The sequence below is a fragment of the Ochotona curzoniae genome, unplaced genomic scaffold, assembly GCF_017591425.1.
Source record: "Ochotona curzoniae isolate NIBS_2020 unplaced genomic scaffold, NIBS_Ocur_1.0 contig_3432, whole genome shotgun sequence".
NCBI classification, from domain to species: domain Eukaryota; kingdom Metazoa; phylum Chordata; class Mammalia; order Lagomorpha; family Ochotonidae; genus Ochotona; species Ochotona curzoniae.
The window spans coordinates 3779299-3801253 of record NW_024465859.1 but is presented as its reverse complement, the minus strand read 5'-3'; the positions used below and the strand labels follow the sequence as shown (position 1 = coordinate 3801253).

The 21955-nt window shown below is 36.9% G+C and overlaps 1 protein-coding gene across 1 annotated transcript; it reads right to left on the bottom strand.

Moving 5' to 3' along the window:
• Nucleotides 1-13924: 13924 nt before the first annotated feature.
• LOC121156485 (zinc finger protein 875-like) lies at nt 13925-15748 on the bottom strand. The gene has a single exon (XM_040980265.1). It carries the CDS (start codon nt 15746-15748, stop codon nt 13925-13927), a length of 1824 nt encoding a protein of 607 aa, XP_040836199.1.
• Between the last annotated feature and the right edge of the window lie 6207 nt (nt 15749-21955).

Genomic DNA, 21955 nt, shown 5'->3' with positions numbered 1-21955 from the left:
CAGTTGATGTTTCTCCTGATTTTGTTTTCCAAGATAACAGTTTGTACAGATTCGTCTAAGACAGATGGGTATTGACTCCCTAGAACAATTGTATGAGCCATGCAGAGAAATACAAACTTCATCCATTCGGTCTGTGTCAATAGTTCGCATACTGGCTACCAAGCCTGGTATTTTTATTAAAGAACAAACAGCAACAACAACAAATTACTAAGTAGTCACAATTTAAAGCAACTACAACATGTATGTGGGATACACATGTTCACATACATTTCTCACACATACGTAAGTAAGAAGGAACATAATCATTTCAAGGTAACCAAATATATATACACACACAAATGTGTGAGGGTGGAGGGTGTGTGTGCATGTGTGTGTATACACACATCCTTACCTTCCAAATGCAATTTTAAGCTCTATTTTCTTTAATTGAAAAAGTACAATCTGGGCTCAGCATGGTAACCTTGTGCCTCGAGTTCATACATTGCATGCACCAGTATCCCATATGGGCGCCGGTTCTAATTCTGGCTTCTCCACTTTCAAACCAGCTCCCTGCTTATGGCCTGGGAAAGCAGTCAAGGACAGCCCAAAGCCTTGGGACCCTGCACCCATGTGGGAGATTCTAAAAAACTCCTGGCTTTGGATCAGATTGGCTCTGGACATTGCAGTCCCTTGGAGAGTGAACCACAGAGGGAAGATCTTCCTTTCTGTTTATCCCTGTTCTGTAAATCTGACTTTCTAATAAAAATACATAAATACGTCTTTAAAAAATAGAAATAAAAGAGCAAAAGGTTCAACTTATAAATAATATCATTGGAAAGCTTAGTATTTTCTTTTCAGTTGTATAGCTTTGTATCCTTTCCAAGTTCTTTTTTTCTAACATTTTGAATGGTGGTGGGAGATGTGACAAAGTTTACTTATAAAAATTCTCCAAATTAAATACGTATAAATGACATACATGTACACATACAAATGATTCTTGTCAAAATTTAGTAGTATTTGAATCTCTGAAATCACACAGTTAAACAGTGCATTATTTTTGGGAGAGCACCTGTGTATGCTCAGATGTTTTGCCACTTTCCATTCTTCTGATTATGAGTGTGGATGACATGTGTGCTCACCTCTATATACACAAGCTCAGAAAATATCAGACTTGTTTTTTACTTGCATAAGGTTTTATCTGAGAATTACCTCATATTTTTCTTTTGCTAATAATGTCTGTTCTCTATGCAGACACTGTTCAGATAAGCATGTTTGAAAAAGGTACTGTGAAAGGTCTGTGTTCGTGTACAGAAAGCTGTAACAAACCGCTAACAAGGAACGCTGCAGAGACAATGAGAGCGAATGAATCAGTGGGACGGATCTGATAATTTGTCCGTTTCAAATCTTATATCATGTTACTTTCTTGCATTAAGAATGTATTTATATATTTTGTCATGGTGATGTAATAACATTAAATGGAGTATGAAATTGTGAGCCAAGTGGTCAGGAACACACACACTCAAACTTAAGAAACAGAGTTGAACATAACCTGGTAAGAGAAATGAAAATATCCCCAACTTCCCTTCAATTCAGCAATTTCTTGGCATATTTGCAAGTTGTCATCAAGTTACCTGTTCTGCTCACAGTTCTGGTTATATAAAATCTGCTTCCCAGAATTCTAAGACATCCATTTATAGGGCTCTTTTCTCTGCAAGGCAGTATGATCTGTGAAGAATATTGAAAATAACTCGAGTAGGTGTCCCGGGGGTAAATGTTTCCAGTGTTCCTGGGATGCCTCATGAGTTTGCAGATGTTTCCTTCAAAACTGGCCCCACGTTTTTATCAAGGCAAGAGGTGGATCCTCTATATCTGTCTTCAGACTCTGACTTAATTCTGTGAGGCTCATCAGGATTGCTGTCCTACAGCTAGACTGTCATCCTCAGCTGAAAACTTCCATTCAGGCCAATCAGCCCATGGGGTTATGGGAAAAATAAGTAAGCAAAGAAGAGAGTATATTTGGTGAAGGAAATGTCTTTTGTTATTTTGGCAAGAAGCAGTCAGTATCATTGCTCTGGGGTTCTCCAGAGCTGGAGGGTCAGCTAGACTGGCAATATCCTGCTGATGTTCCTGTTGTTTACTGCACAAATTTGACTCGCTCTCCATTAGGAGTTTGATGACACATAAAAGAGACTGGCTTCTGTGAAGATCTTCCCAAGAATTGAATTTTTCTCATCTTCTTTTTGGAGGCCCCAATCCTCTTCCTATAGTTCTTTTCTTTGGATAGCATACAAACAGATTTTCAGAATCCTTTCCTTTGTTCTATGTGTTGAGTGTATAGAGGGCTTGTTGCCTAATCTGCAATGATGTATTAATAAGGGGAGGAGTCTACTTTTTCTCAGGATCCTGCAGAAGAGGTATCTCAGAAAGTAGAAGGTTGGGTTTGTCTTCAGCACATTCTGTTACTTTCATGTCATCAGGTTTCCAGAATTGTTGCTGAAACATTTAGTAGTTCTGTGCATGCTTATCCCCTCACTACAGTGATATGCTCAAAATGGATTGTCCTTCCTGTAATCATCATGAGAGGGCATATTCAAACTGAAATTGCAGAAGTAATATTCATGACCGTTTTGACTCAGGGATTAAGGTCTCATCCTCCCTCAAATATGGTGGATCATATTTTTCAAGGTTTGAGATTTCAGAAAATTGTGACAAAGATCCATTGCTATTTAATGGATATTTAATTCATTCATTCATTTATCCAAGCCTACATATGCTGAGTGGCTTGTATTGAGATCTAAAGGCAGACTATAGCCCTTTATCGATATCGTGTAGAAAACCTTAGCACACATAGAAACATTTGTCCTACTTGGTTTTGGGATTTGGAATAGACTTCTTCCATTTGGATTGGACTGCATGCGATTCTCTAATGTTGCAATTTTTTCAGAATTATCATCTTGAATTACTTCGCCAAAATTTTCTCCTGAAAAGCTACCAAATGGGGTTTGGGCTACAGTATAGTTGTTAAACGACTGCCTGCAGTACTGCCATCCCACATGGATTCTGGTTCCAGTCTCAGTGCTCTACTTCCTGGTAAGGTGTCCGAGGAAAACCAGAGGAGGATGGATACATGAGCTGGACTCACGAGGGAGGACTAGCACCCAGTTCATGACCCTTGCCTGGCCAAGCCTTGGTTACTGCAGACATTTGGGCATTGAAGCATTGGATGGCAGGACTCTCTCTCTCTCTCTCTCTCATTCTCTCTGCCTCTATCTTTCCTTCTCTGTAACTCCATCTTTCAAAAAATAAATCTTTTTGGTGTTGTTTCTTTTATAAAATTTCTTATAAGGAGCCATGATGCTTCCATAGTCTAGTTCTTTGTTTCTAGAGTTCAATTCTTTTTTTTTTATTAATATTTATTTTTTTTTATTGGAAAGCAAATATACAGAGAGGAGGAGAGACAGAGAAGATCTTCCATCTGATGATTCACTCCCCAAGTGACCGCAATGGCTGGAGCTGAGCCAATCCAAAGCCAGGAGCCAGGAACTCTTCCGGGTCTCCCACACAGGTGCAGGGTTCCAAGGATTTGCACCGTCCTCGACTGCTTTTCCAGGCCACAAAGGGAGCTGTATGGGAAGCAGGACTGCCGGGAATAGAACCAGCACCCATGTAGGATCCCAGCGTGTGCAAGGCGAGGACTTTAACCACTACGCTAACGCATCAGGCCCCAGAGCTCAATTCTGCATGAAATAAACTGATATGCCAAAGAAAGTCACTGAGTTCCACATAGGAACAAGATCTTTTGGCTGAAATGGATGATTCTTTTTTGCTCTATCAGTGTCACTTTCGTCCTGAGACAAAACACTCTTTCCCTACCCCTGATAAGACAGTTTTCAATAAACTACTCTGTAGTATTAAGAGAGCTGGAACATGTAAGTTCTCTGTGTCTTCACCTGGATTGTACCATGAGGCCCCACATAGCCATCAATTTTCTTTAAGATTTTTGCCTCAGTTTACCTCCCATGATACATTTGTACAAATTCCTCCTCTGCAGATTACACAACCTCAAATTAAACCTTTGATAAGTTTTAAGAATAAATTTTCATGTTTATTTCATGTCAATGCATTTGTTCAATTTTTCCCAACTCATCATTCGGTGCTAAGCTGTCAAGGTTATAAAGATCTTTCATGACTGTGTCTAATCTGTGTGTTACACACACATTGCAAAAAATGATGTGTGCTCAAAGGGGGAGTTGCTAAAAGTAGTGAATTCATGACCTGATGATTCAAATCGGGTTTAGACTGAATGGCTGCTTCATCCAGTGTAAGAATATAGACTCTTTTATTTAGGTGGGGATTGTACATGTGGGTGTGTTAGTGTGTTATTTTGACACTTATGTGTGTTTTCATATCCTGTGAATATGAATTAATATGTGTGCTATTGTTGTTACATGATGTAGTTGAACAGTGTAATAATAGGAGTATTCATATTAAGAAGTGCATTTGTGAGCTGTAAGTGAATATGTAAAATATGAGGATGTGAAAATAAAAACTTGTACAAGTAAATGTACTTTAGAACTATGAAAAGAACTAAAAGAGACAAGTAATCACAGAATATGCAAAAGCAAGTATACGGTAATATAGGATTACATTAGAAAGCAAAATGTTGGTAGCTGACCAAAACAAAGCAAAAACTAGTAGTTAAGATGCCCTTGATCTACATCAGAGTTCTAAGGTTTGATATCCCAACCCAGCTTCTACTCCAGCTTCCTTTTAATGTATATCGTGCAAGGAAGCAGTGGTGATTCCAGTAATTAGGGACCGTTGTGGGAGACAGGTTAATATCCTGGATCCTGGTTCTGTTTTGTTTGCCTTTGGAGAGCACACTAGCAAATTGGACATCTTTCTGTCAACCTCTCATTTGCTCACCTTTTCAAATAAATGATGTAGTCTTTAAAAGCATTAAAGAGAGGAAATAGAAGTATAAAAGGTCAAGGTATGAAAAGATTTAATAAAGAAATATAGATATGCTTAGGCTTTCACCAACCTGAAATGCATCAATATAAAAACTACAAATCACAAAATGTTCAGAATATAATTTCTTATCATGTACCCATAAACAAAAACAATCTCCAGGAAAAATGTAAGGAAAAATAAGGAAAGTCTGTGTTTTTGTTTTTTGTTTGTTTTAGGTTTTTTTTTCAGATTTGTATTTTTATTTCAAAGGCAGACTTACAGAGGAAGAAAAAGAGAGAAGTGGGAGGAAAAGGGAGAGTGAGACTGAGTTCTTTCATATGCTGGTTCACTCCCCAAGTGTGAATCAGGGTCAGGTTTCTGTGGGCCTTTCAGGTGCATACAGGAGCCCAAATACTTGGGCCATCTCCCACTGCTTTTGCGGGCATATTAGCGGGGAGCTTGATTGGAAGTTCAGCAGCCAGGATTTGAACCAGGAATGCCATTGAAGGCAGTGTCTTAATGGTTACGTTATAGAACAAACTACTGAAGAAATTCTTTGAGATCTTGTGGTGGAATGTATGCAGCAATAGGAATACATAAACTACTATCAGATGAAATGCAGACAGATTTCAGAATTATGTAAGTAAGAGTCAGACAAAATGTATTTATTTTGTGCTTTTATTTATAAAGTCAATAAATACAAGGCTAGCTAACCTAAAATAATCCAAAAATCAGATTAATCATTTCTTTTTGCACATTATTGATATAATTATGTATGGAGAATTTGTGTGTATGTGTAAGATTACAAAGAAGTGAGGTAATCGTAAGAAATGGAAGTGTATTTGTATCAACATAAGTGTGAGAACTGTGTAGATCAGCTGAGATTGTAAAGATATGTCTCTATATTCTGTCTCCAATCCATATTTTGAATTTGCTACTTTGGATCATTCTGGCTGTTAAATGCTTTTTCAATTTTCTAAAAATTGAATGCTAATATATTTTCCCAGAATTTCTGTTGAAACTAGTATCCCTTTAATCTGTCTCCCTCTATTTCTCTCAACAGAAACCAGTTGTCTTCTGAGTTCTTTTGGCTTGCTCCTGTCCTCTGAATCATTTTAATGTGGGGCTTTACATCTATTGCTGCTCATGTAGAAAATAAAGAAGAAATGTTGTAGAGTACATATATTTCAAATGCTTCTGAAGGCCATTTCTATTAATATTTCACTGTCATCATGACACATTAAGAAGGCAGCAACTCAACTCAACCATGAGATTAGGCATAGAACTCTGAAAAATGTTTAGATTTATACAAGGTCTTTAGGTTGTAGCCCACATGACTAAATTCTGTTGACCAACAATTTAGATAGCAATAGTATTGTGAATAGACATTATATGTCTGCCAGTTACTTTTTACACTCAACATACCTTTGAAAATACAAAAATTATATTGAAGATTAAATGAAAACATTTTCTTTTCTCCAGCCCTCTAATGAAGAGACTCAGAAGTCCAGAGCCCCTGATCATGTCACAAATAGCAGATTCTCTAACTTTATGTGGGCTGCTATTTGAAATGTTGAAGTTGGCTCAATTCTATCCATCAACACCCACTCATCAAAGTTGTTGAGTAATGTATGTACTATTAAACAACATTCCAAACACAAAAATCTAGCTTCCTATCTTAGCAGAAAGACCGAAACACCATCTTCTCAATTAGCCAAATAATGTTAAGCCTATGTTTGTGTGTATCCTGTTTCATTTCATACAAGAAGAGCCCTACATTTAAATCTTCATAGTTCAGAAACATTTTAATTTTATTACTTAGTAAATATTGATCTCTACACAACCATCTTTAAGTGCTCAAACTTTTTTGCCAGTTTTTCCCTTATCTTTAAAAAACATGCTTTCTCCTTCATTAAAATGAAAACATAGTAGAAAACTTGCAACCTAATTTACTTCTGTAAATCTTTCACAGTGAAATGAAATAAAATGATTCATTTTCATGAAAAGTACAGTCTAAACTAATCTTATCTGTGACAGAATAACTCAGATTCACTCTGTATAAGCATTTCCACCCTCCGTCATTGCTATCAGAGTGCTGGATCCTCTGGAAGATCTTTGTGTAGAAATCAGTCTTCTTCTATCTTCCTCTCTCACTCCTATGCTTTCTCCATTCCTATCTTTATCTTTTAAGATAACTGTGGACCTCATCTTCTTCCTTTTGTGAAGGAAACTTCTGGTTACTTCACACCCAGTGAATAGATTGCAGGCATAGCTATTGATATTTTTGGGCTTGAAGAGTGTATGTTTCCATATTTTTTCTTTGTTCCTATTTCATGGTTCAAATGTTTGTAGAGTTACCCATATCAGGAGCATTTCTTCCTGCAACTATGCCTTCAAAAAGTTTGTGAAAGCTGATGGGTAATAAAATGGGAATTCCGAATAACAATCGAAGCACAGTGGCTCCCTTCATCTAATTACTCTATGCCTAGTTCTCAGCACAGCTGCTGTGATCTAAGTTATCACTAAGGGTTCTGAAACATATGGTGACTTATCGATGGCATCAGCTGATTCCAAGCACGCAACCAGGGCTTTCAGGATGACAGGACTGCTAAAGTCCACTGAATAGGGTGATTCATTTTATCTAAGGGAAGCTGTCAATAATTTGCAATTGTGTTAAATCTAGCACCTGATAACAACAACAACAAAACATAAGGATGGCTCACTTGAACCTGAAAATTATTTTGGGCACCTAGGGATAATGTATTTCTAAATCTTCCTAATGTGCCCTGTGCAACCGCTCAGGGGCTAACTCGTCTGAATGCGCGTGAACATGCCAGAATGTGTCAGGATCCCATATGAATGCTGGTTTCTGTCCCTGCTGTCCAGCTTCCCATAAAGCTCCCTGCTTGGCTTCTAGCTTTGGATAGGCTCAGTTCCAACAGCTGTGTCCACTTGGGAAGTGAACCAGCAGATGGTAGATTTTTTCTCTGTCTCTCCTCCCTATAAATCTGCTTTCCCAATAAAAAGAAAATAAATCTTAATCACAGTCATGGTTTGGATACAGCAGGGCATGATAGAATTAGGCCTAGTGTCATGCTTGACTCCTTGAAAATAGTAAATGATCCTTCTTCCTTGCTTCCCTGCTTTCTTGCTTCTGGCTGATAGATGGTCTGGGGCGGAGAGCCTGAGCTTCAGGGTCTGGGATTGCCCAGACTCCACTGCAAGTAGTCCAGCTGGGAAAGAGCCTGAGAAGGGATGTTGATGCCTGTGTCTTATCCATGTCCAGCAAGCTTGTCACCTGAGGTTTCTGCAAAACCCTGTATTTATCAGAATTGCTTTTGGTCCCACTGATGACCTTTGGCATTGGCAAGAAGCCTGTGCTTTCATGTCTTGCTGGTTTTGTACATCCCAGAGTCACCAATATCAGGGATTAGAGTCCAAGGATGTATTTTCTGATCTTGGTATATATATTGTATTTTGGGACACATCTTTTGTTGACTTTTGTACTTTTGTGCAAAGGAGAGGAACATACTCACTGACATATGAAGCAATAGTCTGCCTACTTCAGTAGATCAATAGAAGACCCGAAACACATCTTCAAAAGGCCAAGCTAAGTACAGCCTTATTTTTTTTTTATCATGTCAAAGTTGCTGCAATAAATGGCAGATATGTTTTACCTACTTCTTCTCTTGATCCTTTCTGGAATCTGCTATTGGCAGACCTCCTAGGTGAGTTCTTCTAACATAGCATTAGAAAATTTCAGATTAATACATGAAGCTAAATTTTAAAAAACTTTTTGTTTTATGTGGTTAGACTTATACCTCAATATAATATTTTTTACCATGAAAGGGAATAAGATTTTGCATTTACAGAAAATAGATAAGTCTGGAGGGATTCAGATGCCAAAAGAGAAATATCATCTTCCTTGTTTTAATAACTATACATGGCACACATGTATTAAAATAATACAATGTTGTCCATAAATATGAACAAATATTGCTAATAAAACTTTTAAACTGCATAGTATGCTTCAAGTAGAGTAGCCCAACAGCTGTTAGTGGGAGGATGGTAAGAAGAGAAGACCAGATTTCTTCTGGGGGATTATGACTGTCATCTTCCTAGAGGGAGCATGAAGCAGCCTTTACAGTTTTGAACATGTTCACTCTTACAAACAGTAGCCCTTTTAGCCGCTTCCCTTTATTTAGCTTTTTTTTTTTCTTTAATGAGAATAGACTCTGGTAAGTCATTTCACCTTTTAAATGTACTGAATTTCTACAGGAATCAAAGGAAGTCCATTTAAATCACCAGGAAAAGACCAGACATTGGTTGGATTTGTGGCCTCTCTCTCTCCCTGTTTCTCTCTCTCTGTCTCTCTCTCTCTCTCTGTCTCACACACACACACACACACACACACACACAATCATGAATATCTTTATAGGAACATAGCATACTTTTGTACAGATTTTGTTCCTAGCTTGTAGATCAAGCACAAAATTTAGAAACATTCTAATGTTCACACTACTCCTCCTGGAAGTATTATGAAAAAAATCAAAGCAGCAATTTAAATATGAAAATCTGCACTTAGGAAACTGAGACATGAGCAATATATAGTATTATATATAATAAAATATAATGAGAGATAATATGTTTAAATGTAGTACCAAGAGATGAAGAGAACCTGATATAAAATCCTGGGAAGATCTCCTAGTTAGAGTGGCTAATGTTTTCTCAGGAAAAACATAACATTCTCATTAAGAAGTACTGTTGATTAATTGGTAACAGGGCACAATTTGTACTCCGGTGGGGTTTTCCTTTTCCTGCCAGCACAGTCCAGTGCTCCTCCCTGGGGGCAGTTCTTTGTTAATCTGTAATGGACTCAGCAGGGATATCACAAGACAGTGATAATTTGCTGACCTGGACTTTAGTAGACACTGACAGATTTTCGTTATTAATTAAAATCCCACATATCTTGGAAAACTGATTCTGAAATCTCTTTAGGCAGAGCCTAGGATAGAAGTATGGTTTAGTGTTTTTTCTTGCTCATTTTTATTGCAAGTGATGCTTGTCTTTCCCAGAAGTGCAGCTGCTGTGTGGATGTTGCTAAATCCATCTTCACAGCATGGTAAGCAGGTGTCATCTATTATCATCTTGCTTTTACAGATGGCAAAACAGAAACTTCAACAAGTTACATGACTTCATCAAGGTCATAAAATGACCTGAACCTGCAGCTGCATAGAACATATTTATGTTCACTATTAATTTAAAGAGGTGGGAGTAGTAAAGCAGGAGATAGCAGAAGGGAAAGGAAATTTTCTAAATGACTAGTTGTGAGAATTCTAGCTTAAATAGCACATTACATATTATTAACTCTGCATATGCAAAAATGTTTAACGTAGTTTTTGTTGGTCAAATGTGTGGAACAAATTCAAAGATATGAACAGAGTCTGAAGTTGATTCCTTTGATTATTGTACTTACTTTTGAAGACAGATCTTCACTACTATTGAGATTTATATACCTGTATCTGCTAAGGCGATACCACAGAAAGAAAAGATAGAAATAATTTTGTGGGATTAAGAAAACAAAAGAGGCAGGTGGTAACGGGATTTGCCTATATCCTAAAGACCAGATTTTGCTCCTCAAGCCTTGAGAGACAGTTCATCTTAATTACTCTTGATATTTTCTTGTAAATTTCCGACTTCTGCATACCACAGTTTATATCTTGAGGATAATGGAGTATGTTTTTCTCCATCTCAGATATTATAGATGAGCAAATACTTAAAACATTTCTCTGAGGACTGAAAACCTAATAAAAAGTATTCTGTTCAGACTTCTTTTGCTCTTGGTCAGGAGGCTCTAGAGCTTTCTCTACAGTGAGCGTTAATAGTTTCCTGGACATTTTGCTTATTTAATTAAATCATTAAATGACTCATAACTGGACAGGGAATTTTTATGTACTTATTTAATATGGGAATATTGATTCATGATAATACCACAATTTTTTCAAATTTTATAAATTTTGGCATTAATTATATTGAATTCACATAATGAAAAATATTACAATTACTCAACTGAGAAAGAGAGTTGATCTAAATGTGACATGAGTGATTTTAGTTATCTTTGTGAGATTTGTTTTTGTTAGTTTATTTATATAAAAGGAAAATGAAATATTCTGTGCACAATTCACAAGTAAAATACTTCTAATTAGTACTCACAAAAATTGCAGCTTCACAAACATAATAAAGTTGGTTGGGGTTGGAGTAAATTTGGAATTGATTTAAACAGAGTTTATGGATTACTTTATTTGGTTATGAAGGCGAAGACTGAAATTTTCAAAGCAATGGCTTCAGCAATGTTATTTGTAGGATTATTTAAATCATTCATTTGAATGTGCTTTAAAGTTATTTCAGGAATGGACATCAATAACAGTTAATTTTGCTACATCTGCAGACTTAGAAAGAAATAAGGTATTGAATATTTAATATGAGTATTTTGGGAGTTTTAATTTTTCTTTTCAAACATCATGCCAATTATCTTCTAGATTTTTCAAAATAATTATAAACAATTTAAAAGCCTAGTTTACTATTATCATTTAAGTGAGTTATATAAAAGCTCTCACATTTTCTTTGACATTAAGTTAAATTTTTCTACTTCATAACATCCTAACAATTTTTAGTTATAGTCATATCATTTGTACTTAAAAACAAAACAAAATAAGACAAAAACTATTGTATGGGGCCAGTGCGGTGCAGTAGCGTTCTAAGCTTCCATATGCAGTGCCAGCATCTCATCTGGCCCCCAGTTTTTATTCCAGCTGCTCCATTTCTGAACCAGCTTCTTGCTTGTTGCCTAGGAAAGCAGCAGAGGATGATCCAAGTGCTTGGACCCTTGGAGCCCTGCAGAAGACCTGAGCCTCCTGGCTTCGGGCTTCAGATCAGCTCAGCTCCAGCCCTTCTGTTCATTTGGGGAATGAATCAGCTTATGGCAGACCTATCTCTTTTTATTTCTTTCTATAACTCTTTCTTTGAAACAGAAGCAAAATACATTATTTTTAAAAGCACCATTGGTGACTAATGTATGCACATTTACCAAACCTTTTCTTCCATCTCTAAGTTTTGATATGAGCTCACCTCTCTGTTTACTGCAGATGTTGTTTCTCCTTGTGTTACAGCCATAAGTGCATTTGTGCTTATCCCAATCAGTAACCTTCTCCAAATTGCAGGAGCTCCCTTTCTTCTTATCTTCTTTTTAGCCCCTTCTTCCCCTCCTTCCTTCCTTCTTTTTCATTTTAATGATGCGTTATTTTGATGCAAGAATAAGCTTGAGCAAAGGTGTAAAGGGAGTTTAACGTAGTCTCAAATATTTTTAGGTGATTGATTAATGAGTCGTGTATGTTCAATTTCTCTCCCTTGTTCCCTCTCCCTTTGCTTGCTCACTCTCCTGTAAAATGTTTCAATTTACATGTGCATTTCCTTTGAATCATTTCTTTTGATCATTTTCCTTTGACTAATCCATAATCAATTTAGAGTCGTTGCATTTCTTAATCCCCCAAAACACATTGATTTCTTTCTCTAAACTAAGAGCTTGACTACATGACCACAGTACCCTGCATGTACTGTTAACTTGATATTTATTAAGTGCTACTCTCAAATCCAGTCTTTTGTAACAATTTTCTTTCTGTTTAGGACCAAATTGTGTACCTAAGCATTGTTTTAAGTGGTTCCACTTGTACAGTCTCCTTTAATCGAAGAAACACAATCACCATTCACTCTGTAGATTCTTTATAGGACTACACGGCATTTATTTTGCAAATTATCTATTAATTCACTTTTATCTAATGATTCCTCATGATAGTCTGTTAAACACACTCTTGAGATGTCATAGTGTCCCATCAGGAGGCCTATACTGTCAGTTTTCTGCATTACCATTATATGTTAAGGTTTTACATATCACACAATTTCACACAAGGTTACTCTTTTCCTTTTGTAACTTTGTATTCTGAGCATTCTGCAAAAAAATTTTTTTAAATGATTAAATGTAAAATAAATTTGATAAGCAATATTTGAGACAAAAAAGTGCAGAGTGGGATCCATATAGACAGTGAAAACCAACATACCTATATACAAAGAAGAGGGAAAAGGGAGGATGGTCAGGTAGGAAATGTCTGCTGCTGCGGTTTATGAAACATTTGGCCAAGAGAAGAGCATTGTGACTCAGCATGCTAAGAGGTTGCCCTTGATACCAACATTCAATGTGGGTCATGTTTAAAATTCTGGCATTTTTTTTATCCAATTTCCTTCTAATGTGCCTGGGAAAGTAGTGAAAGATGACCCATGTGCTTAAGCCCCTGAACCCCTGTATGAAATGGAAGAAGCACCTGATTCCTGGCTTTGGCCTGGCTTATTAGGGGTACCTGTGGTTTTTGGTTGAGTGAACCAGTGGCTGAAATCTCTCTAAATATATTCCCTCTCTGGGTTACTTCCCCCCTCCAGTCACACTGCCTTACAGATAAATACAACACTATCTTTGAAATGTTTGGCCAAACCAATGAAGGAGTCTGGAAGCAAAAGCCGGCCTTTGCGGGATCCATGATACATTGTTGAATAATTTACAGTTGCAGTGCAGTGTCCTGTGCAATGTGGTATGTGTACTATTGCGTTTGTTTTCTTCCCACAGGACACCAATAGCAGTTTACAGTTGTGCAAAAAAGATAAATATTTACACATTTCCAATCATGATATGCATGGGGAGACAATAACATTTCCTAGTTTGGAACCTTCATGTAGGCTTTTTCACGTTCTCAGTAAGACTAATACATCCCTAATAACTGTCTGTCCCTATGTGAGATTTCTCTGGAGTTGTCTATTCTTTCATGATGAGGTGAAGTTACTAAATGGTGTACACTCCCTGTATATACAACTTCTCTTCAAGTGTGTTATCTTTTAAAGTGTGACTTCACTTTTATAGTTTGCCTGACCCAGAACAAACGCAAAGTTATTCCCTTGAGTGTGTCCTATGATGCTTACTGAGAGTCGCCTTATCCCTAAAACCCCATTCACATTCTTTGCATATGTAAAGCTTCTCTTCTGAATGTGTCCTTTGATGTCTTATGAGGACTGACTTCTGGCTAAAGCCTTGTCCACACTCCCTGCATACTAAGGACTTATGCCTGGAGTAGGCCATCTTGTGCCTAATGAGATTAGCCTTCTGGGTGAAGCCTTGCCCACACTCTGTGCAAATATAAGCCTTCTCCGCAGCATGAGTTCTCTGATGATTGATGAGGTGTGACTTCTGTCTAAAGCCTCGCTCACATTTGATGCACATAAAAGGCTTCTCAACAGAGTGTGTCCTCTGATGGTTGGTGAGAGTTGATTTCTGTTGAAAGCCTCGCCCACATTCTCTGCATACATAGGGCTTCTGCCTTGAGTGTGTTCTTTGGTGTGTAACAAGAGTTGACTGAACATTAAATCCTCCCCCACACTCCACACACTTGTATGGGCTGCCCCCCAAGTGTGCCCTCTGGTGTGTGGTACGATTTGACTGGTCACTTAATCCTTGCCCACATTCCTGACACAGGAAAGACTTCTCTCCTGAGTGTTTCCTCTCATGTTTCACGTGTTGTAATTTCTGACTGAAGCTCGGGCCACGTTCACTACACAAATGAGGACTGTCTCCTGAACAAACTTTCCGATGCTTGCTACGAGTTGGCTTATCTCTGAAGAGCCTCTCACAGTGCCCACATGTACGAGGTTCCGTGCATGAGTGGGTCCTTTGCTGTGTGATGAGATTTGACTTATCTCGACAGCCTCCGCCACACTCTCTCGAGTGTGCCCTGAGGTGTCGGATGAGGGTTGATTTCTGACTAAAGCCTCTGCCACATGCATCACAGGTGAAGGGCTTCTCTCTAGTGTGTGCCTTCTTGTGAGTGACTAGGTTTGACTTCTGGCTAAAAGCCTGCCCACACTCTGGGCAGGGATATGGCTTCTCCCCTGTATGAGCTCTCTTGTGTGTAATGAGAGCTGATTTATACGTAAAGCTTCGGCCACACTCATCACAAATATAAGGCTTTCCACCTGAGAGAGTCCTCTGATGAGTGAAGAGAACTGGCTGCTGAATCAAATCTTGCCCACCACTTCCACTACTGTTTGCATGCAATTGTGCCATCTTCATCCACTTGAACACTTTATCTGTTCCTGTAATGTTTGGCATCACAGCTGAGCACAGCTCTCTTTCCACCACTGCATTGTCTGCCCTAGAGCTTATTAGCAGTTCTTCAGGTACATTGGAAGAGGACTTCTCCCCTAGTCCCTCAAAAAGGGTTTCAAAACCATCTTCTCTATGCAGACAGTTCACTGCTTCCCTTTTGCAGTTTTCATAAGAGAGTGCTGGTGGGTGTGGAGTCTCACCTGTAGGGCAGAAATCTTCCATTTTGAGAGCTCCTGCAGACAAACCTGGGCATAAATGAAGATGATGATCATGGAGCACATACTGGCATAAATGCTGACTGCAGAAGGCTAGAGGGGAGGAGGAAAATGGTTGAATTTCTGGCTTTGGGTCTGGTGAGCCATGGCCAGGCAGACACTGTCCCTTCTCTTTGCAGAGCTCTTCTTCCTGTTCCAGAAGAATGATCAGTGTTGGCTTGGAAAATGGAATTCCCAAGGACACCATGTTGCAGTAGTTTTCCAGCATTACATCCTTGTACAGAGTTCTTTGAGCAGGACTCAATATCCTCCATTCCTCCTGACTGAAGTGCACAGCCACATCGCAGAAGAGCAAGAACACCTCTTCCTTCTTGGCTCTCAGGAGTCCCAAGGCCATTTTTTTTCTGATCACTTGGTTTAGTCTGCCTAGAGATAGATTGAGGTACCCACACACTACCTTGGTTTCTGTTTAGTGTAACCCTTCAGATTGATCTCACAGCTGGCATGCTCCCAGAGCATGTCATAAACAGAGAGTCTAAAGCTGATGAGAATACAGATGGGGTCTTTTTTGCATGATTATTACAACAGTAAGGAGTGGTAGTTTCTGTATAGTCTGCAATACCATTTGTCTTTCTTTTGTCCCAGATAGATATCTGACTTTTCAAACCAAACTTGTTAAAGAGACTGTTCTTTCATAGTTTAAACTATATTGTCATGTTTGCCAAAGCCAATGGATTGTGTAAGTGTGGACTTCTTTATTGACTGCTTTGTTCAGCTTGTTTTTAATGCTTCTTTTGAGCTGAAAGGGATGGCTGTAGGCTGCTGTGCCTCTGCTGCATTGATAGATTCATTCCCACCACGCCTTGGAATTCAATCACTTGAGGACTACCAGACACCAGATGACTCTCCTTTAGCTACCAGGCCTTTCCATGTTATTTTTCTCTGAGTGAAATTTCAAGAGGAGGGTTAGGGCAAAAAGCACAATTGCTTGGCTGAGTAAAATTTTTGCAATCTGCAATTCATGTCAATAGTTTTCATTGTCCTGAGTCTTGACATGAATTCAAACCTCACAATGGGTCCATACCAAAAGTGCCCTTGCTGTCCCCTTCTTTGGGGGCTTTTCTTTTCTTAGAATTCAGCACATTTATTTTCTATGAATCCAGTAGTCTTCCCTATCCTCACAGAAATGTTTGGCCTTTGTTTGATTTGTCATTGCTCTGTGATGTTACTATTGTAACAATGATCTTTTCTGTCTTGTAGTCTAGCTGTAGATGGAGAATTCCTGGTGGGAAACAAGAATAAAAGGAATGTTTAGAATTAGACATTAACTCAGTGCTATCATTTTGATTTTTATGTTTCTAATGTTTTCCTTTTCTGTTCCATCTTCAGATATTAGAACCATAAAAGTTTCAATTTCTGCAACATTATTCTGAAACTAAAAATTGTTTTATCTTTCTTTTGTGAGGTAAAAATAATGGGAGCCACCTTAATAATTCTCCTCATTTTTAAAATTTAATTATTTAGGCTGCTACGCAAAAAGACTTTCTTACACAGCCCTGAGAATCTCCCTAGCAGGGGAAGAGGAACACATTCTCACTTTAAAATGGAGCAGAGCACAGATAAATAGCTTAAATTATAAAAGAGAGTGAAGAATACAACTTTTTATGATGTGTAGAAACATTTTTTTTTAAGTAAGCTGGAGAAATGCTTAAAGGATATATTGAGATATAAAAATCATGAATCTAGAACAAATTACAATAGCATTTGATTTAGATCTCACATTAATTATTGATTCACAAGCAAACCATTGTCTTGAATTCTGACTAATAATATTTGAACATGAAATGAGACACAGCTTTGTTGAGTAAACAGATAGTTTTACACATCATTTTGTTAAGGATCATATTCATTGCAGTTTTCTTATCTCCCCCAAATTAAAGCAATAAAAATAAATAAAGAAAATAACAGTGATAACTCAATAGAACAGACTCTCAGCAGTGATTATCGAAAGCATTAGTGGAAATGTGATTCCTTGAACCTCTGCCCCTCTAGCAAATTGCATGGAAGTTTGGCCAAACTGCTTCACTTTGCTGCACCACATTTATTTGTCAATGAAACATAAAAATAATATTTCCACTTCACAGCATTATTTCTTTGTTGAAAACAATGAGAAAATAGTACTATAAACACATGTACACACATAAAAGGAGACCTAAAAAGGTTTGTGAATAAAAAATGTGACATAGAATAAATGCTGACTTTGGTGCAAATTTTTTTTTTAATTCCACAACGCTTTTTCTACAATATGCATTTACCATAGAATTTTTGAAGCAATGCTATGCACACACGTAAGCAAATTCATAAAATGCATAAAATAGTAATTATTAGACTTCTATTTCCATAGCATCATTCTTACATCTTTTACCACTGAAATGAGATCTATGCCTAAAAATTATAAAACCCTTGATTTAAAAAATAGTTTTTAGATTACATCACTAGGATTATTTGAATACATCCCAATGTCACTTAGACAACAAAAGCCAAACTTTGTATTTCCTATGATTTTCTTGGCTAAGCTTTGTCCAAGCCAGGTAGATCAAGAACCAAACATTTTAAACCAGCTTTAAGTGTTGACACATTCAGAATGGGAGGAGAAAGCCACCAGTCACAACTTTGTTATGTCCTTGCTGTCCTGAACAAAGTGCCAGATATTGTTACCCAAGGCAATGAGGTCCCTCTCTTTTTTATTTTTTAATTTTTTTCTTCTTTCTTTTCTGCCCTCTGACTGACTCATCTGTTTCTGTCCCAGAGGTAGTATATATGACACCGCTTCCACCATTTCTTCCTGTCTTCCTCCCTTGGAGTCCCCTCCTGTCATTACAGCAATAGACCTCTTTCTCAATCTTTCTTAGATAAATCTTGCTTTGCATGCTGAAGACAAAAGAGCTTTATGGAATTTTGTGATACATAGATTTTGGTTGAAAGCCTAACCAGCTGAGATTCACACTTAAGCTTGTCTGTTTTATAAGACAGTAAAGTAATTAATATTATACAATGTTTGTCATTACAAGGTATTCTATAACATAATTTATAAGAATTGTAGAAAGTAAGTATTTAAATTTCCTTACTTGCAAGAAATGATTAGTTGATGAATAAATTCTTCTAATGAACTTGATTCAATAAAACCAGAATGGAACAAAATTCAATATGAAAGTCAAATTAGGGGGGCTTATTAAAAATCTGTACGTCTTTTAAGGAAGTACAGCATTAAATAAATAACCATTTGTTTAACTCATCAATGTATCTTAAAAGCCACATAAATTGTTTTACTGGACAGCTTTATCTCATTCTGAAAGGTATGATACAATTATCTTCATCTATGAAACTTCACAAAATTAGTTGCAAAGCAATTAGCATTGAACTCTTTTAATCAAATCATCTGAAAAGATTTAGTTGACACTATGCTGAGTGCTCCAATTAAGAGATTGCCTCATTGCTTTAAACAAAGTGCATGTATCACATACAAATTCTGAGCCTATTTATTTGATATGACATTTAATGGGGGAGGAAAAACAATCTTCCCAAATCTTTTGTTGAAAACAAATACACAGCTATTCTGCTTGTAATCGTCTGTTATTGAAGTTGCAATGTAAATAAAAAAAGATATAAACACTATTTTCCTTTAGCAGAAAATTACCTCTCCTATTTCACTAAGCTGACCAATTTCATAAAAATAAATTTGAGAAAAATTTCCAAGATAATTTACGTTTAAACATATTTTATTCCAGCATCACCAACTGTCAAGAAGCAGATTATTTCTATTTAGTAAACTATTCATATTATTATGTCCATATCATATATCAATCAGTATGTTTAATGAAAAATTGTAACTGCGGGTACCTTCTTTCTGTGGTAAAAATGAAACATCATTAAGCTGTTGCTTCCTTGGCATATTCTTCTTAAATGAATACATTGGTTAATTAAAATATTCAGCTAATAGGCATGATGTTAAACCAAAATTAACATTCAGCTTCTGGTATAGACTGCTTGCCAGTAAAACTTTTGTTCACAAAATTTAAAGCGCTTGGTTTTAAGATGAATATAATCACGTGTTTTCACAAATATTTCTTGATCTATTCTGTGCTCATTACAGCTACAGTGAATATTGACAATAAACGTGGGGCTCTCAGCAGCAATGCAGAATGTGCTGCTCTTAAAGACTTGCTGTGAATGGAAGTCTCCTGAGTGTGTGCTCTTGCTTATCTCAGAATAATGACAGAAATTTTGCTTTCACCCTGATTAAGGTGATTCTTTCAACAAGCAAAGAGAAATAAAAGAGAAAACATTACTGAGTTGAGTTTCTATGCTTTTAAAATGAATGGATTTTTAAAAGAGTCTACTAAGGTGTAAATGGGTCAACACTAAAGCAGCAAAATTATTTCTGATTCATTTTAATTGTAAACGACTAGGGTAGCAGAAGTGTTGGTGGTTTGAAGATCTTCTATTAAGAAAAAAGTTCAAGTTGATGAAACAAGATAAAACAAAAAGCCAAAGCATGACTCATACTCTGTGAAAAGATGGGTTCTTTTTCATCATTTCAGGTATGTGTTTTCTAAAGTTGAATCATCAGTTTTCAGGTATTGTTTACATATTTTCTGTAATTTATTTTTCAAATAAGCAATAAATTCTGAAAATTTAGTTTTTTCTTATAACTTTACTTTACAGTATTTTAAATAATCCCGTTCTACAAGTAACTAATCAACCACTTGATGAGTTACATTTCACATTTTTCCCCATCTGTTTCAATTAATTGTGCAAAATCTATCTAGAGTCACCAAAAATATAATCCTCGATATTTTTTGTTAGAAAACCAAAATGATTTCCTTATATTTATTTGTTGATGTGTTTATATTTTAAAAGCTCTTGAAGCCAAAGTGCATTAAGGCTGCATGCCACATGGGCACCGGTTCATGCTGTGGCTGCTCCATTTGCAATCTGACTCCCTATTAATATACCAAGAAAAGCAGTAGAGAATGGCTCAAGTTTTTGGTCCCCTGCATCCATGAGCAAGATCCACAGGGTGCTCCTGACTTTAGACCCATCCAACTCTGGCTATTGTAGCCATTTGGGGAGTGAATAAGCAGATACAGGATCTATCTCTATTAAACCTCCTTTCAGCTAAAATAAATACATCATTTTTAAAAGTCATAGTGTTAATTGCTTCCAAAAATTATTCTTGATGAGCATAATAAGAAACAAACTTGTTGAAATGTGTATTTTCTCTCACTAAGTTTCAAAAATGTGATGGTATGGGCTTTGACCTAATGGTTAAAACAACTGTTAAGATGTCAAAGTCCCATACACCCTACTTGGCAGGTTGCTTGGGTTAAATTCCTGGCTTAGCTGCTAATTCCAACATCCTCTCATCTGTGACTTGGAAGCTGGAAGTAAGTGGCTGGATACCTGTTGACCACATGGGAAATGTACTGAGTTTCAGGTCTCAGACTGTTTTGCCAACGCTAGCCATTGTGAGTTTTTGGGAAACTCTTTCCTCCTCTTCCCCTCAAACAATGTGAGTGACATAGATACAAATGCCAATATATTATGCTATTTAATACTTCTATATGTAAGCATAATAGGCCAACATACTATGAAATCACCAATTGTATTTTTGGCATATGATTAAATAATGAGTGACTTTCTGAACTATTTAGACATGCATACCTTAAGTGAAAAGATGGGATTCAAGAACATTCCATTTATGCAAGGGAGAGAGAAACAGTGGAAGCAAAGAGGAAAGGCTCAAAAACAGATTTCATATATTTACAAGCTGCTCCTTGGGCCATTTTCCTTCATCTGAATAACGATATAGTGATAACCATTGCATAGAATTCTTATGAGAAGTGAATAATACTTTTTCTACAAAATATTCGACACAGTGTTAAAATTTGAGGTATGTGAATGTCTAATATGTAGCCAAATATGCCATAAGAATGTTCAGATGGAGGGCACTTTTATTCCCAAATTCTATTTTTTTAATGAGTTAAATGAAGTACTAAAGACCAAGACAATTTTATCTGATATAATGATAGAAGCATGCGACCTCACAATTTTGAAAGATAAATTATGCAGTGAAAATAATGCAGTAAAAGGAACAACTAACTATAGAAGTTTAAAAGTTAGGACAAATTTGGGTGCTAAGAGAAAACTAAAGTTAGAAAGGATGAGAATGTGGAAGACTTGGAAGTCATACTTTCCTTTCTTACTCACTCAGCCAGTTTCTTGAGAACCTTGGTTCTGCATAGATCACCTTAATATAAATAGACACAGTAAAATATAAATATGTTTGACAGGGGTAGGGAGAGTGCTTGGCATACTTGTCACCATATCTTCATCAGTATTGATTGGTTTTTGATTTTGGTATGATGCCCATTTACACTGGAGTTAGGTGGAACCTCATTGTTCCACCTTTATTTGCATTTCCTTGATAGCTAGAGAACTTCAGCATTTTTTATATATCTATTAGCCATTTGGATTTCATATTTTGGGAAGTGCCTGTTCATGTAATTCCTGTTGTTTACTTTTTGATTTAATTGCTTATGTT

Bases quoted from the DNA above. Each gene is read 5' to 3' on its own strand.
- LOC121156485 (XM_040980265.1), bottom strand. From the start codon at position 15,748: ATGGCCTTGGGACTCCTGAGAGCCAAGAAGGAAGAGGTGTTCTTGCTC.